Here is a 17,306-nt window from a genome sequence, read left to right as displayed (position 1 = left end):
AAGTTCCCATAATCGGACAAACGGTCCACAAATCTTCTTTGGCAGACGAATGGATTGGGATCTGTCCATTCGAAGAGTGAAGAGTAACGAGAGAACAAGATGTTCTGTAGTTGATGTCAGAGGCTAATTTTCTTTCCGTTTCCTACACTGCTGAGAGGAGGGAAGGGTTGTGCTGATACTTCCGAAGCATGGGAGATATGGGAGATCTATGTTTTTTTTTTTTTTTGGTCTTTGCTGTGCCATGGACGTCGGTGTGAGATGAGATGTGTGATGGATACTGTTTGGTTAACAGTTTTGCATTTGCATCTTGTAATGTTGTTCTTGTTCTTCATCGATCTTCACAAAACTTACTATAGTCATTCCTTTCACTTCGTTTGACACGAATCTTACTCTTACATATTAGGGGTAGTCAATTACAACGAGTTGTAATTCAGGGTAAACTGACACAACTCGATTAGACTTGTGCTCTAATTGACCATTAGAAGAATATGGTGACGTCATGACATTTTTGGATGTGCACAAGTCGCGAGTTAACACTTCATCTTAATCATCTTATATATCTTTTGTCTTTAGATCGTTATATAAAATCATATAAAATAGCTAGTGCTTCCAAACTCTGCAAAGATGCCAACACCTTCCACTAGAAGAGATCTACTGAGGAAAATCCAGTTCAAAATTGACCAGACACGTCCCAAGATATCCCTCCCTTACTATCACTCTCAATACCTATGGCTGCTGTCTCTGCGTCGTAATATCTCATCATCTCGATATTGGGACCGTCTCAGGAGGGGGCGTACCATCTCTTCCAACTCCTAAGACCGCTATAGAGCCTTGGGAGGCGGCTGGAGACTGTGACTGCGAAGATACACGAAGGTTTCGAAGTTGGGTAGAAGGGAGAGAAGGGGTGATCACATGTGATCTTGAGCGGGTTTGAGAGGGCTGTTTACGAGGGGGCATGGAGCGTACTATAGCTTTTGGGGTCGCTGATTCCAATGGCGACAAGTTTGAGTCGCTAGCTGTCCTCTAGCGTAAGATATATCGACTTGAAACCAAGGCTCAGAGTTGTGTTTGCACAAACACGGTTTCAAGTCGAAGTGACTTGTGCATAGCAAAACATGACGTGGCATACATTTTCAACCTTATCAAATCACAACTCGTGCACGAGTGGCTGTAATTGACTACCCCTATTACCAACTAATCAGCAGGACTGAATCGACATTCTTTTGAATTCCACCTTACCGAATCCAGTTGAGCTGGATTGCCTTTGACATACGACAGAGTCGTATCGTATCATCTTTACCACACTTATACACCATCCTATACATCTTTTACTGTGGACTGTCCACTCAGACCAAGATGTCCCGACCTCGATCCCGATTCTTACCCACTCGACGATCCCTCCCCTTCATCATTCTCTCAACCATATTCGTACTGTACAAATCCGTCCCTTCCGACATATCCTCTAGAGCACCTCGACTATCCTCCTACCTCTCTTCTGAAGAGGTATACTACCCTCATCCTAATGCTCATGCCCAGTACGACTCACCGATCAGTATGAGATCAGCAGGTGATCATGGGACGTTCGTAGAGACCAGTGCGTACGATTTACCCAAATTGATCAAATCCAAGTCAACTACCAAAAGACAGAGGAGCAAGAGGTCTGAGATTACCGAAGAGGGACAAAAACGGCAAGTAATTGGAGAAGAAGAGGAAGAAAATGAAGTTAGTGGGATAAGCGATTTGAGGATTGCTGTTTTGGAACATGCAGGATTTCATGAGGAGGTCGTGGGGGCTGTACTGAAAACTCTCACGGATATCGGAGCGAACTTTACCCTATATCGTGAGTGTGATCTCTTCAACCTGTACTTTTCAATCTCGAAAGGGACAAAAGACTGATCATTTGTTTCTGCTTGGATGATACAGGAGATAAATTCAGATGGGGATACGACGAAGTTCTCTCATCAGGGATGAACTACACAACTCCCCCGACCATGTACTCTGACGGTACTTTTGCCGACGCAGTTTCAAATGGTGAAATCGACGTTACCATTCATATCTCATGCGATCACGAATTTTGGAATTGGCCTCGAAACGTCCCTGCCTACGAGGCTATGAAGAATAACCAAAATATGGAAGTGATCTGTATGTTACACGAGTTAGAAAATCTGAGTGAAAAAGAAAGGAACAGTTGGGAAGTAGCTGCCAAACAAAACCGATTGACATATTTGACACTGAGTAAACACGTGAAGAATTATTTGAAAAATGAAGTCTTGAAATGGTCTCATAGTTTGAAACAATTACATTGGGGTAAAGTTGATGTGGAAGAATTTGTTCCGGTAAGTGTGATTTCCTGAAATTCACACGATCACGATATGTGAATGATACTGATAATTTCTTATGATTATGATGACGTGTAGATCTTCCCAGTAGACGCATCAAGATTACCAGATAGCGAAGATGTCTCTGTCTCAGAGTTCTTCCCCAAACGTGCTGAACGTATACCTTCGAGATTAGCAATCTTGGGTAACATCCAACCTTGGAGGAGAACTTATAATCCTATCTTGAGTGATTTGCATGCTGCGATCGAGGGTGAGTGACTGCTTCATGCTACTTGATCATGATCATCTCTTGTGTGAAAAAAATAGATCATTCTGACATTTGTATTTTTTATGTTTATATAGCCGACCCTGCTGCATGGGGATATCTACCTCTATCATCCGAACCCAACTCCACTTACATCTCATCAAATGACGATTCCAGACCACCCGTCACACTTCATTTCATCGGATCGCTAGCTCCCACTGCAGAACTGAATATACCCGATTCAATGAGGGATATGGTATTCATTCACTCGGGTTTGGAATACATTAGTTTTTATAGGTTATTGGGCTCGATGTAAGTGCCCTTTCACACTCATCCGTGCTGATCTTCATACGGATGTGTAACGTACGTTATGATGCGATGCTAACGTTGTCTCATTCCGTAGGGATCTTGTACTTCCAGCCTTCATGGGCTGGACATACCTTGAAAAGAAATTAAGTTCTGCAATTCCCGCTGGTGTGGTTAGTAGGGTAAGTGCAAATCACTCTGGATCATCGTGTCAATCACAGCAATGCTAACTTGATTCGAATGCATTTTGTACTATACGATAGGTCCCTGTACTTGGATCCGAACTATTACTCAACGCCTATCAATTCCTGCGTGATCCATCTATCGTCCTCCACGCCCCGGGTTTAAGGGAGATTGAAGCTATCTTATTGTTGAGAAAAGGTATCGACCCATATACCAATCAACCTAAATCCCATCATGCCAGCTCTGGTACGGGAGTCACCAAACCTTTGTTGCCAGGTAAAATCACGTATAATATCCAGACTGGCGAAAAGAAACAATTACGTTTAGGTATGAAGAAACGCAACGATGATATACCTACTAAATCCATAGGAAGTAGTTCAGAAGAGGATTGGAATGAATACCACGATAGATTGTATAAGGCTAATAAGGAGATGATGCTTGAGTTACTTGAAGTTTTGAGTAGGAGGATTGGTGATAGGAAAATTAAGAGTATGGTAGTGGACGCACCAGACGTACCAGTTCAAGAAAACAAGGTGGAGACTGTTCAGTAATTCAGTAGAGTATAACACAGTGGGTGTGAGATTTGGACTAGTCTTTTTGGGTAATAATTTGGCTTTATATTATTTATACTTCTACTTGTTCTTCGAATTTGTAACAGTTCGCATGTCGAATGCTTTCAATATGGACAATGAATACATTTCTATCATTTATTCTTGGTCATAATTCTTCATCGGAAGGAACGTCGCTTACGAATTGAAGACCGCACAGAGTACATACATTACTTAATAGGTAGGGGGATTTTGGCAAGGCCTCAGATTCACTTCGCTTGCTCTTGTTCTTCCCTTTGTGGCTGGGGTGGCACCATACTTTGCATAATCTCAATGAATTGACCATTGACTTTCTTAACGCTGTCCAGCTCGAGGATGTTCTTCCACCATTCTCTCAAATGGGGGAAGGGGAGGGTACCGTCGGTTTGGGCAGTGGCAGGATGGGGCAGTGGCCAAGTCCCATCTGCAGCTTTGGGGATAGGGATGGCAGCTGGGGTACCGTCAGATTTTGTGAATGGGAGTGTCCCTTCTCCCAAGGGCGGAATACCTCCGACCTAGTTTATACCAGTCAAGTTAGCTGAGACATCGTATCGCCCCCCAACAGTCATTTGTATTGAAGATCCTGGTGGATCGAGGCGAAACAATTCAGGAGAAGGAAATCAACTTACCATAGCAAGCCAATGAGCACTTGGAATATGGAACAAATCCACTACTGTCAATTCATCTCCAGCCAAGTACTTCTGTTTACTAAGGATCCTCTCGTATCCTTGGAAAGTTCGGTCTAACGCCTCTCGATAGGATTTGGCAAGTACTTCATCGGTGGGCTTTTGATGTCTGCGATGACCCAAACAGTCAATATGAGTTTCAGTGATTATGCTGTGGTTTCAGAGTATGAACTTGATCGTTGATAGGGAATATGGGTTTCACATGATTGCTCATATACAATGAGAATGACTAGGTGATGAGGGAGAGATTATTCACTCACGCCATTGGACCATGGACGAGCTTATATAATAACATTTTAGTGTAAGTTGTGAAATCCCCTAATTCAAGACTACATGCCACTTCGAAATTGGCCACTTGGACCGGGTTGTCGTACTTGGGAATGAGAGGAGAACTCGTCTTCATTGCCATGTCTACGTAAGTAAAGTGAAGAAAGGTGATGGATGTATCAGCCAGGGTTGAGCTGAGGGGTTATGTCAATTTCCACATATCCGAGGCTGGTCCATCATGAATCCCAGGTGACTCGCTCGAGAGCATCGGTAGCAAGGTGGATATGATGGGAATTCGAATTAGTATACTCACATTTGACAATAGCCCTACTTTCGAATAGCTTCACACCATTCTCTTTATCTTCGAACCATGGGATCCTCTTAAACGGGCTCTTATTATAGTCAAACTTCTCGTTAGGATATAGTATCTCGCTCCATTCGACGTTTCGTAATTCGAAGGCTGAGATCGAAATTATAAAAATGAGATAGGATTGAATTACGAGGATGAAGGGCTCTGGAATAACGACACACCTGGTGTACCGACTAGTCCCATCTCTTGAGCGCAGATGTAGGCCATCCTGGTGTGCTGGAGATCCCGTCAGTGAATGCGACCAAAGAATCGATGGTATTTGTCTGGTACAAAGAGCTGTGGAGATTGTAGGTAGACTTACAGTAGCCAGGATATTCCCATAAAGCACGAAGACCATTTTGCTTTGTCAGTTGCGGTCGTAGCTGTATTGAAGTCAGGTGAAGCAGGCAAGTATGATTACGATGTGGACAGACATGAAAGGCTTTTGATGTATACCTCTTACACATGTATATATACACGTATCTCATCTTCACCCCATACACTAAGGACGTCGATACCATGGGAATATACTCTACGACCTTCCCAAGATTATCAATCGATCCAACCGACCATTACAAAGAACGAGGTCAATGCATTGTGAAGTGACGGATTTGTCCTGATGGTTCCTTTAAAATCACATGCCCAGTGCCACTGACCACACACCACTGACCACACCACCACCACACACAGCAGGCACCCGATCACAAGTGATGAATCATCACTCAGATACAGTATGATGGGATCCCTTCTCCGCTCGCTGCACCACCTTCTGGCCATCGGCCACTCTCAACGCCGTAAGGATATCTATCGGGAAACACGCCTGTCGCTATGACCACCAACCCACCACTGTGAAGGATCCCCTTTCGGACTGTTTGTCAAGTTTATTCGGCAAGATCGGTGTTCCGGTCGGTATGATGCGTGAGAACAAGATAAGCTTTGATTCTTCACCATCAGATTCCTTGCGTGACGAATTTCCCTTTATCAAGAGGTAACGGTCGATAGTTCTGTACGTGCATCAAATAGCTTTAGGTTGTGACGATAGATGATTGTTCTTGTGCGAATCAGAAATCGATCAGGAAGAGAGTCTGGCGTAATGTCTATTTCTTATTGTAAATTCATATATGGATGTGACCTATGTTTAGTAGTGGGATTTGTATGCGATTGATTTCCAGAATTGGTATGAGATGTATATAACAGTTCTGCTTATATCTATATCTTCACATGATCGAGAATCTAAATCTATGGATCTTCCCTTTCCCCTCTCATTTCCATCCTCGCCTCTCTATCATTCTTGCTTATGTACGATCATGTTTCGACGATTTTTTTTTTTCCATCTATCCATATTCCCTTATAAGCATGCAGATAACCTCTTCTATAATTTTCGATCTCTTTAAAAACTCTTCACTCTGATCGCAAATCCCGAAAAAAATGTGGACATTCCAATATCCCTACACAATATACCACTGTGACCTCTTTACTCAACTTAAATACTGCAATTAGAAAAGCAATCATCAGTTCCACGGGCGAGAGGGCAACACAACAAAACTCACCTCATCACTGAAATGATACGGAATTCCTTCCCGCCCGTGGGATCGGCAGTCTCCTTCAATAATTCACAATGGAGGACGTGGTCTCCCGGTTTGAGATCGTCACGAATAGTAGCGGCTCTAAACAAATGACAAGTTACATGTTAGCTTCCCACCCTTTCATACAAAAATCATGAAATTTAGGACACATGGAACCTTCTTGCTCACCTTCCAATGTTATAAGGTTCCTTCCAATACCCATCCAACCTCATCGCTTTATCCGTCTCATTATCTATCCAACATTTCGCAGAACCCAAATTATATTGATATGATCTCAAATAATGTAATTGCACTTGACCCAACGTCGTTGAGATGGGGAAAGATACTTTGGATCCTGGTTCATCGGCGATCAAGTAATGTTTCTCTTTCCAATTCCAGTGTCGCCTATAACAATAAAATTCACAGACAAAATCAGTATCCATGACTTATCCGCCGCGGTTATACGATATTAGACTTACCATCCATTTTGTTGAGATGGTTTGAGAGGATGTTTGACGGCGTTGGCAGAGTAACATTGAGGTGATAATTTGGGTAAGTTGGATGTAGGGTTGTATTTTTGCATTAGCGGGGCCTACGAACGACATTTCAAAGGGTCAGCTTTACTGATCTTGTGAGATTACGATACCATATCACATGATGATTCCGTAATGAGTAGCAAAAGCATGATGTTTTGATGATTCAGATTAGCCACTCACCCTTGGTAAAGGTTCAATAGGATATAATTTCTCGTAATTCAACTGTTCCAAATCACCTAATCCAGATTCTATCTTATCCATCTCACAAAGTTGAGTATCTATGTATGCGGACGCAAGTTTACCCATGAGTTCGTGCCCTTGCCATGATAACTGCGACATGGCGGATATTCACTATCAGCTCCATTTTCCCACATCGTGTAGATGTATATTCCACTCACATGCCTCAGATCAATCTCTTCCAACGGATCAGTCCATTCAAGTTTTTTCACCCTGTTATGGAACAGGTGTCGGACCAGTGTGGTATTTTGCAAGACCTGGGGTAGGACAGGATTTCGGATGGACACTGTCGGTACATCGTAATATTGAGCCACACCGTTGTGCTATAGTGAATGACGGTATGTGTCAGCATGGTGAGAGGGACATATTTGACGTGACTCAACCACACTTACCAGGTCACCACCATTCGCAACATATTGGAACATCAAAGCAAACACTCTTGTTGATGAAGGAATCGATCAACATCCAGTCCTGATCCAGAACGAAGTATTACCAAAACTTACTGAAGATTCAAAACGGCAGGCTTGTTAGGCAAGTCATAAAGACCTCGAACAAGCAGTTCGTAAGTATTCATATTCCTTATCAAGCTGAGAGAACAAATCAACATCAGACAAAGCGAGCTACGTGAGTCTACAGAGGGAATTGTAAACTTACACTTCATCGTTGATCGCTAATTCGATGAGTACCAAGTCTACATCTTCGGGTATATGTTCGTTGAAACATAGCGAGAAGTAATCGGTACCTGTAAATCAATTTGGATTTGTTGAATGTCAGATCACACATGCTCGAAAGGTTCATCCCCCAATACTCGACTTCCACTTCCTCCAGGCCTCCCAAGTTAGATCACTGATGATGTATAATCGTCTCGCACCCCACGTTTGACTTCAAGGAAACAATTGAACTCACCCATACCCCCCTGCGCACCGTTGATAAAACTATTCTTATTCTCTCCCTTCCCACTCGAACCAGTCTGAATCCCACCCGTAGCTGGGAAGAGTTCGTCCAGGTGATCGAATACCCTTCGGTTGAGGTTCCGCGGGGTGTGTGGATTATCGCCGTCGGGTGCATCCAGACCGTGTCCTTTTGACACTATCGGTCATTCCATCTCTCCATCAGCAACTGGAATGCCCATTCATATAGGGAGAGGGACAATCCTCACCTGATCCACCGATAACTCCCACTGTGAATGGTTGACCGCTCCTCATCTTAGCTAATGCTCTACGGAGTCGGTTGTTGGTTCCTATGAAGGAGATCTATCAGTAATCCGGTCCAATTGACATATGAGTGATCACACGACACAATAAATACGATGTAGCACGAGGTGGTAGGGGACAGTGAGGTACATATCTGATGTTTGACCAAGTCATGAACTACTCACCTGTATATCCTAGGGCTTTCATCAGGTTATCTTCGCTAAATTGGGAAATAGAGCACTGAGTCAGTTGTCCGTCCATTGACAGGCTACATCAGTTTACTCGATAGTTGAAATAGTTGGTATACAGGTATACTCTATGGGATGAGATATATAGATGGCATAAAATCAAAAATGGATATATATCCACTCACCCAAACTCCTCGCAGAACTCTGGACTGACACTACACATCGAACAACTCCTCGTCGACACTGGATCCAACCCCAGTCCAGATCCGCCGTCGGAGGAAGAAGGCCATTGATTCCTTAACAAGCCATACTTCTCAATCTTATTCCACGCTTTGTCACCTATGATTCCATGGGCATGTTCGGTGGGCAAGAAAATCGCTATCAACAGCAGGATGTTGAATGCTATTGAGAGGTTGAGGTATGTCTTCGCATTGTTCCTTGATACCCTCATGATTCTCGAAGGTAACAACGAGAGTGGGAAGCGGTTAGGACCTTGACGAACGGGTGAATCGGGTTGGAAAGGAGGTAAAGGAGGGGAAGCTGATGGTGAAGGTATAGGTGAAGGATATCTCCTGCTTCTCGTGGTCGTTGAACCTGTTGTCAATGATATGGATGGTGCCAAGGATGAAGGAGTGTTTTCTTGTTGTTGAGCTAAGATGGGCGATCTGGGTACTCGTATGGCTTGGGTGTGATGATGGGTGTTTTGATCTTGATAATCCATTAAAACGAGGTGTATGCGGTATGGACGAGGAAGAGTGAATTAGGATCTGATGATGTGTAACGTCAACGCGTCGTGATAACAATAGCAAGTGGTCCAAGCGTAATTGACAATTATACTATCAAGTGTCAAGGTCGAAAGGATATCTTGTCTATCTTGTCGATGTTGTCTCTAGACCAAAGATGTCTTCACAATCCCCTACTCAGACCACTGCTGCGAGTAAGATAGGAAGAAATGGTTGCATTATGTCCTTGCTCTTCCTTTTTCCCAATGTGGAGAAGAGGGTTATTAACGTGTCACTCAGCCTGCACCTGCATCTTTTTTTTTTACCTTTTACGGTACGCGTCACAGCTGATTAAAAAAAAACTTTATCTCCCTCTCTCCCCTTATACCCTTTCAACCTCCATGGGATTCCCACATCCATTCATCCATATGATGATACATTCCTATTCAGATTCAGATATACAGTACGATCATGGCCAGACCCTGGTATGGTCGCTTACTTCCTGCATATCCGCAAATGCGTTTTGACATGCAGGATGAAGTCACCCATTATCTTCTAGGATGATTGATCCCATCAATCAAGAAAATTCTCAGGAGTGTGAGTCGGAGAGATGCGAAAATAGGGAACCGAATAACAAAAGATTGAGCAATTTAGATTCCTTTGGACCTGACAATTTGGATGAAACGATAATGCCGACTCTTCCAATAACTTACATGTTCTGGTCGACAAAGGACAGCTGGTATAATATAGTGCATTAATTGCCTCTGCTATCTGGTCAGAGTGATATCGCATATGCATATATACATGTTGAGATGTAAGGTGTTTATTTTCCTTTTATTCATCTACTTTATACGTTGAGTACAAAACAATCAAGAACTGATACCAAAACAATCAAACTATGAACAACTGATTGATGCTCTTTTAACATTCTCTTCTCCACTCCCCTCAACTGAACCTATCCTGGCACATGTTAACATTAACATATTGCGTTTGTTTAGTGGTGGAACTAGCCGAGGGCAAACGCAAATTCAGTATACACTCTATCTGATTTTGTCTCAATTCTGATATTGACGAGACTCACCAATCTCAAATTGTGGTGAACAAATACCAACTCATTCTCATCAGCGGCTTTGATGCATTCCGCATCCATTATACTTCCCGATGGAGCACACAGATAAGTCGCACCGGATCTCTTGGCTCGGTGAACATTATCAGGGAAGGGGAAGAAAGCATCCGAAGAACATGCTACACCATTCAATTGAGCTAGATGTTGTTTCTTCTCATCTTTCGTTAACGGTTCAGGTGTAGTCTCAAACAATGATTCCCATTGTTGTCTCTCTCCACCTTCAGACTCGTACGCTTGTCCAGTAACGTATAAATCGATAGCATTGGCTTTATCAGCCCTCTTGGTTCCCTTCTTGAATGGAAGGTCCAACACCCTAGGGTGATGTCTCAACCACCAGTTATCGGCTTTATCACCTGCTAATCGAGTACAGTGGATACGCGATTGTTGGCCCGCACCAAGTCCGATAACGGTACCGTTAAGGGCGTAACATACAGAGTTGGATTGAGTGTATTTCAAAGCGAGAGTAGCGACGATGAGATCGATGATAGCGGATTTAGGGAGCTATGACAGATCTAAGTCAGTCTTGACTCCCTCGTGATTGTTCAGACGACAGATTGAGATATAAGTTGGCAGTGTGGCAGAAGAAGATGAACTCACATTCTTGTTCTTGGTGACGATATTCTGGAACAAGGACTCATCAATCTTACAATCATTTCGTCTTTGTTGAAGAGAAACACCGTAGACCTGTCGGGTCTCAATTTCGGCAGGTTCGTAGCTGGGGTCCATCTGCGGAATTCAAGTCAACTCTGGTCCAAATTTTAAACGCGGAAGATCACACGAGACATACCTGTAAGACACAATATTTACCACCCTTCTTCTTGCTCAAAATCTCCAAAGCAGCAGGTTCGTAACCCGGAGCGATCACACCGTCTGAAACTTCTCGGGAGATGATCTTGGCGGTGGGAACATCGACAATGTGGGAGAGGGCAACCCAATCACCGAAAGATGACATTCTGTCGGCACCTATTTGACATAACAGGATGATCAGTTGACATTCCCTTAGCGTGCTGGTTGCGGAGTATGATTGACTCACCTCTAGCTCGAGCGTAGGCACAAGCCAATGGAGAAAGCTCTTTCAAGTCATCTACACCGAATACTTTGGCGGCTCGTTCGTCGAGAGGGAGACCGACGGCTGCACCGGCTGGGGAAACGTGTTTGAAGGAAGCTGCTGCTGGGAGGTTCAAGGCTGATGCGAGCTCTTTGACCAAAGCCCATGAGTTCAGGGCATCGAGGAGGTTGATGTATCCAGGAGAACCGGAGAGGGCTATAAGTGAGAGGAAGAGGAATCAGTTACTCTGTATACTTGAAGCGATGAACGGATGTACCCAATGATGGGAGAGAATATTGAACGAGAATACTCACTCTTAATTGGCATTTCACCTTTCTCGACAAATGCCTGAGCAGGTTTCTGGTGAGGGTTTGCTCCGTATCTCAACTGCAATCTCTGATATCCTACACCAGCGGTAGCCTTCATACCGTCCTCAACACCTGGGGTAGCATATACTTTCCTGAAGTAATCTGAAATAGCTTCATCGTAAGATTTTGTATCTTCAAAGGCCTTTAATGCTAATCCTCTTCTAGTCTCCTCTGATACCTTTCCATTGGATTTGATTTCGTCGAGAATAGTTTGATAATCTGATGGAGATGAGATGATAGATACTCTTCCGTGATTCTTGGCTGCCGCTCTTAAAAGCGTTACACCACCGATATCAATCTCTTCGATAGCTCCGGCGAGGGTACAGTCAGGTTTGGAAGTTTGAAGGACGAATGGGTAGAGGTTGCACACTACCAATGTAATGGGGGAGATGGAGTTGGCGGATAGGTCGGCGAGATCTGAAGGGATGTCCCGAGAGAGGATACCTAGTGAATTAAAGTTGATGAGCGCTACCTTCTCTGAGAATAAAGTAGTGAGACTGTCTACTGACCTCCGTGAACAGCAGGATGAAGAGTCTTGACACGACCACCTAACATCTCAGGTGCTTTCGTGATACTTGATACATCCCTATTTACCCATAAATCAGCTAAGGCTCATCATCAGTGTTTCTATTTTGGTCAGGCTTTATAAACTCACTCAATCTCCATCCCGTTCTCTCTGATCAATTTGGCCGTACCACCACTACCCAATAATCTGAATCCCAACTCCTTGAGTCCCTTGGCAAAAGGGAGGAGACCGGTCTTGTCATAGACGGAAAGAAGGGCTGTATACTCGGCTCATTAGCTCATATGCACCACCAAAGATCGGACAGTGGGTGTTTTGCTCACCGATGGGAGCCTCTGATGACATTTTGCTGTATCTGTTCTGAAGTTGTTCTTGTACATAGGGGGGAAGGAAAGAAGCATAATCCCAGTGTAACAACTTTTTTAGACGATCCGACAGACGGAATGCCCGAATATCAGAAAATTAAACGTTTAATCGAGATGAACGTTAGGCTCGCAGGTCCAGGCAAGGGGAGCGCAGTCAGGCATGTGAGAACGTCGATCTTGATGTGTCACGTGATCCCGGGCATTAGCCGGTGAAGTGTGTCCGTCTAATCGGGAATCACAATCGATAACAATCACCATCTCAGTCATAAATTCATTTCGATACGTGCGTTGTATGGCTATAACTCCGCTCTTACGAGTATAAAGGCTCACCATCACAGCAGTATGCCACCAGCAGAGAGCAGCAACAAATCAGGAAAGAGGAAGAAACCCTTGTCATGTATGTGTACATATATATCGCTCACGAAGCGAATCTGCCAAATGCTGATAATACCCAACATGATGACATCAGGTGCCGAGTGTAGGCGGTTGAAGTTGAAATGCGAATTGGTATTCCCTTGTAATCATTGCGTCAAGAGAGGTTTGGCTAGGTAGGTAGGATTACCACAGTTTATCGAGGGATTTCTGACGATGTGGGCTGGTATAGTATTTGCCCGGAAGGAGAACTGGTCAATGGCTCAAGGAGGACGTGAGTACATCTTGGATAGGCATGAAGGATGTTTGTTGATGTATATACACTTTCACAGGAAGATCTTGGCTAGCACTGAGGTATGTCACCTCCTGAATATACAAGAATTCTTAGACTGATGCTCTCTTGTCTCCAGGACCTGCATAAACGAATAGCAGCGTTGGAAGAAGCTCTGAAAGTTGCCACCTCCTCACGACATCCTTTACTCGAAGATAGCTTATATGCCAATAGGAAAGAGGTCAAGAACAGAAGTCCACCTCCTCAAAGTACCACTTCAACCTCTCAAGCTAGTCCAGACACTCTACCTAGTGTTAGTCATTTGACTTTGGGTGAAAATCCACACACGTCAAGGTACTACGGTGCAGCTAGTAGTGTTTATTTCTCAGTGAGCTTCATCTTTTCGTCAAATCTCATGCTCAGGAAGTGACGCTGATACTGTAATGCACCTGAATGTAGAAACATTATCTACCCCCTTCATCACAAGCTCATTCTTCATCACCTGCTGGTTCATCCATGCAATATGATTTCGCCTCTCCCTCAGATTTCACCGATCTCTTCCCGCCGTACTCCCAGATACCACGACTCGACATGAAACAAATCATATCGAATTTCCTACCTCCACCAGAAATAGCCGTTCCCATAGCAGAAATCTACTACCAGGTGAGTCGACGCTGATATTCGCACAATGTGACTTCACGCTCATCTATGCTTCGGTAAGACTTTCGGATGGTTCACCAACATTGTCCAAAGACATGTATGGGACGAATACCTGTTTCCTCATATCTACCGCGATCCATCGGCCATCGAACCTGGTCCAGTCAAACCTCAGTGGTTAGCCCTAAGTCTCCTTATCCTAGCGACAGGAGCGTTGATGGACCTTTCTCGACCACCGTACAATGACCTCGCTCGAAACTGCTTCAACGGTGCGAGAGCATGCCTCTTATTGGATTCATCACACTCTATGACCTATGTGCAGTGCATCTTCCTTTATGGTCTATATCTCATGAATGGCGGTACGGATACCTCCGGCGGTGATACCTTCTGGCCATTATTGAGAATGGGCATGGCCATCTGCGAAGCGATTGGCCTACATCGTGATGGATCACACTGGAATCTACATACCGCCTTGGAACGACGGATTGTCTTTTGGGAAATTCACGGCATGGATGTTCTTCAATCTGTCGCATTGGGAAGAGGTCAATGTATAAACGATTCCAGTATCGATGTGGAAATTCCTATATCCAACCAATCTGACCTCAATGGATTTCACGCCAAGACATACGAATTGACCAAGATCTGGTCCAAAATTAACGAAAGACAAGTCCGTGTGAAACCGTGGATCTATAATGAGGTATATGAGATTGATCAATTGATCATTAAATTTCAAGATGATTTACCATACCATCTCTCACCTGTCGTTCCTCCTTCACCAGACGACCTCACCAACCCAGCAAGACATAAAGAAGCTTTCCAACGGAATATGTTATTATTATTTATCAACGAAGCTAGATTGACTTTACATAGAGGATGGTTCATCCGAACTTTGAAAGAATCACCTATCGAGCCTTTATCAAGTCCACTCAAACAATCTTATTTATCATGCTTGGAAGCCTGTCGAGCGATTGTGTCGCTAGTTAGAAATATGATTGTCCTACAGGGTCAGCTTATACATAGAAGATGGCATTTCTTTTTCCACCTGTTCGGAGCTTGTGTATGTCTCGCTGCTGCCGTGATACGTGCGCCAACGTCTAGTTTGGCGAGAACGGTATTGGCGGAGTTGGAAAATGGAGTGGCGTTGTTCAAAATGACAGAAAGAGAGGAATTTGTAAGTATCCCTGGTAATCATCGTCATGTACCGAATTTTGTGGATGTTGAGCTGACTCGTGTTGATTGGCTTTATAGGTTACCGTGGAAAGGTTAAGAGATAAAGCTGTCCGGGCGATTCAACGATCAGGATCGACCACCCCAATTCATGAAGGTGAAAATGAAGATTTGGATCTTCTAGGTGCAGGAACAACGTTGACTAGAACAACGCCGAACGTGCCTGATGGTGATGGCGATGGTGATGGACATGGGCATGGACGCGCGGCAAACAAGGTATTACCTTTACAGGAGATACCGCTAATTGATCAAGTTGGATTGGATACTAGTGGGAATGGGCTCGATATGGATTTCAATACTATGTCTACTATTGTGAGTGTGATATTTTCATAATTGGTCGATGTCAGGTGTCTCAGTATATGCTGCACGACCTCGACCTTATAATTACCTGAATTCCTTATTTTCACGGATGTGTGCATGAGGTGTACTGACCACCTGTCCTCTCACATCGTAGCTCGACGAACAGAGTCTGAACGCCGTGAATCTAGAATGGAACGATTTCGATATGAACGCTGTGAGTGTATAGCCAACACAGTCTCTGCTGAGCAGGGCACGTTGCTGAAGGTATTTGCTATTGTTTCAGTTCTTACAAGAAATAGGAGTTTTGTGAATACCTTTTTTCCGTTCACACCATTAAGATCGATACACCACGTCGATCATGTACAATATATACGTGCGGGTATCTGTCATGATTTTTCGAGATGGAGAACAGAGTTACATCGCCCCCAATGTATCTCAATATCGAAGTGTCGCGCATGAAAACGCCTGCCCGAGCTACATCACCTGATTCTTCATTTCAACATCGAAAGGAAGGAGAAGTCATTTCTGTAAAATTAGGACTCGCTAAAGTCCATACACTTGCATAACGTCGTTCACCTACCATGTGTACACCCCCCCCTTATGGTCAGCACGGACCTCCAGCATGATATGACGTCCAAAATGTCAATTTATGCATGCATTTCAGTATCAAATCTAGTCAGACAGCATATCATCCCAATCTACAGGCTCTAGCCTATCTACTCGTGCTAGTCTTGAGTCGTATCGTCGCTTCCTTGCCGCTGTCTCGGCTTCTCCTTCTCTACTCATCTCCAACACCTCTTGAGACGATATGATGTGCGTACCTGTGTTCTCTACTGTGATTCCCTTCCTCTTTCGCTTGCTAGCCTTCTGTTGATCCCTTAGCTTCTCAACTTCATCCCTAGCTATCTCAAAATCTGCATATACCTTCTCAGAGCGCTCGGCATGGTCGATAAGGCTGTAGAATCGATTTTTGATTGGTGTATCGACATGTCGAGGGTATTGATCGATGAAATTACGGTTTTCGCTAGCGATGGTGCTAAGGGGGGTTCTTGAGAGTTGAGTAGGATCAGGAGGAGGTGTAGAAGGAGGTGTTTCGAAGGTAGTGAGAAGCATAGTAGGATTTAGGGGATAAATACCAGATTTTCGGAATCCTGTCTTGATATTGTGCATGGTGATACCATTCAAGCGAGCGGTTCAAAGAGTGGTTGCCCAGCTATCTCGAGGTACCCTTCCATGGCTGTAGGGAGCAATCCTGGTGATTTCCTTGGTCATTTGAGCCTTTAGAGGAGCGAAAACACCGACATCGAGAGGTTGAGTCTTATGAGACGAATGAGCAGGTAATAACATAAGGTCGATGTTATTCTCGATACAGCTAGCAATGAAGTCTGCCCTGCAGTGACTACCATGTCCATCAAGGATCAACAGACGACGATCTTCAGGTCGAGGGGGTTGGGTGTGAGGGATGAAGTGATCGTTTAACCAATCGAGACCGAGTGTGTTGTTTGTCCATCCCTTCTTGCTAGTACTCCAATACCAATCAACAAAAAGGTTCTCAGCATGATCAGGAAGCCATCTTGAGTTGAATTGACTATCACTCTTGAAGATAACCAGCGGTGGTAGCAAACGACCGGCAGCAGAGATACACTC

At 44.0% G+C, this 17,306-nt stretch overlaps 6 protein-coding genes across 6 annotated transcripts; 2 read left to right on the top strand and 4 right to left on the bottom strand.

The window, feature by feature from the left end:
• Window positions 1-1,356: 1,356 nt before the first annotated feature.
• Window positions 1,357-3,623, top strand: I203_100835 (uncharacterized protein; the record flags this gene model as incomplete). The annotated part of the gene is made up of 6 exons (XM_019145802.1): window positions 1,357-1,840; window positions 1,924-2,336; window positions 2,418-2,589; window positions 2,682-2,895; window positions 2,987-3,071; window positions 3,153-3,623. The coding sequence occupies 6 exons, from the start codon at window positions 1,357-1,359 to the stop codon at window positions 3,621-3,623; spliced, it is 1,839 nt and encodes a 612-aa protein (XP_019004361.1).
• Window positions 3,624-3,889: 266 nt separating this feature from the next.
• On the bottom strand, window positions 3,890-5,319 carry I203_100834 (uncharacterized protein; the record flags this gene model as incomplete). The annotated part of the gene is made up of 6 exons (XM_019145801.1): window positions 3,890-4,174; window positions 4,289-4,454; window positions 4,606-4,756; window positions 4,926-5,072; window positions 5,144-5,198; window positions 5,284-5,319. 6 exons carry the CDS (start codon window positions 5,317-5,319, stop codon window positions 3,890-3,892), a joined length of 840 nt encoding a protein of 279 aa, XP_019004360.1.
• Window positions 5,320-6,507: 1,188 nt separating this feature from the next.
• On the bottom strand, window positions 6,508-9,401 carry I203_100833 (uncharacterized protein; the record flags this gene model as incomplete). Its single annotated transcript, XM_019145800.1, has 12 exons — window positions 6,508-6,628; window positions 6,716-6,931; window positions 7,006-7,118; window positions 7,243-7,392; window positions 7,461-7,622; window positions 7,692-7,737; window positions 7,803-7,886; window positions 7,954-8,041; window positions 8,206-8,388; window positions 8,459-8,539; window positions 8,678-8,712; window positions 8,866-9,401. 12 exons carry the CDS (start codon window positions 9,399-9,401, stop codon window positions 6,508-6,510), a joined length of 1,815 nt encoding a protein of 604 aa, XP_019004359.1.
• A 1,007-nt stretch (window positions 9,402-10,408) lies between these two features.
• Window positions 10,409-12,812, bottom strand: I203_100832 (phosphoribosylaminoimidazolecarboxamide formyltransferase/IMP cyclohydrolase; the record flags this gene model as incomplete). Its single annotated transcript, XM_019145799.1, has 8 exons — window positions 10,409-11,029; window positions 11,126-11,254; window positions 11,316-11,491; window positions 11,562-11,792; window positions 11,891-12,388; window positions 12,454-12,530; window positions 12,600-12,726; window positions 12,791-12,812. The coding sequence occupies 8 exons, from the start codon at window positions 12,810-12,812 to the stop codon at window positions 10,409-10,411; spliced, it is 1,881 nt and encodes a 626-aa protein (XP_019004358.1).
• Window positions 12,813-13,174: 362 nt separating this feature from the next.
• Window positions 13,175-15,969, top strand: I203_100831 (uncharacterized protein; the record flags this gene model as incomplete). Its single annotated transcript, XM_019145798.2, has 10 exons — window positions 13,175-13,229; window positions 13,302-13,380; window positions 13,437-13,478; window positions 13,537-13,558; window positions 13,615-13,863; window positions 13,935-14,138; window positions 14,197-15,303; window positions 15,381-15,671; window positions 15,814-15,873; window positions 15,943-15,969. 10 exons carry the CDS (start codon window positions 13,175-13,177, stop codon window positions 15,967-15,969), a joined length of 2,136 nt encoding a protein of 711 aa, XP_019004357.2.
• Window positions 15,970-16,331: 362 nt separating this feature from the next.
• I203_100830 (uncharacterized protein) lies at window positions 16,332-16,829 on the bottom strand (the record flags this gene model as incomplete). The annotated part of the gene is made up of 1 exon (XM_065516742.1): window positions 16,332-16,829. One exon carries the CDS (start codon window positions 16,827-16,829, stop codon window positions 16,332-16,334), a length of 498 nt encoding a protein of 165 aa, XP_065373560.1.
• Between the last annotated feature and the right edge of the window lie 477 nt (window positions 16,830-17,306).

Source organism: Kwoniella mangroviensis, assembly GCF_000507465.2.
Source record: "Kwoniella mangroviensis CBS 8507 chromosome 1 map unlocalized Ctg01, whole genome shotgun sequence".
NCBI classification, from domain to species: domain Eukaryota; kingdom Fungi; phylum Basidiomycota; class Tremellomycetes; order Tremellales; family Cryptococcaceae; genus Kwoniella; species Kwoniella mangrovensis.
This window is presented reverse-complemented; position numbering and strand designations above follow the sequence as displayed.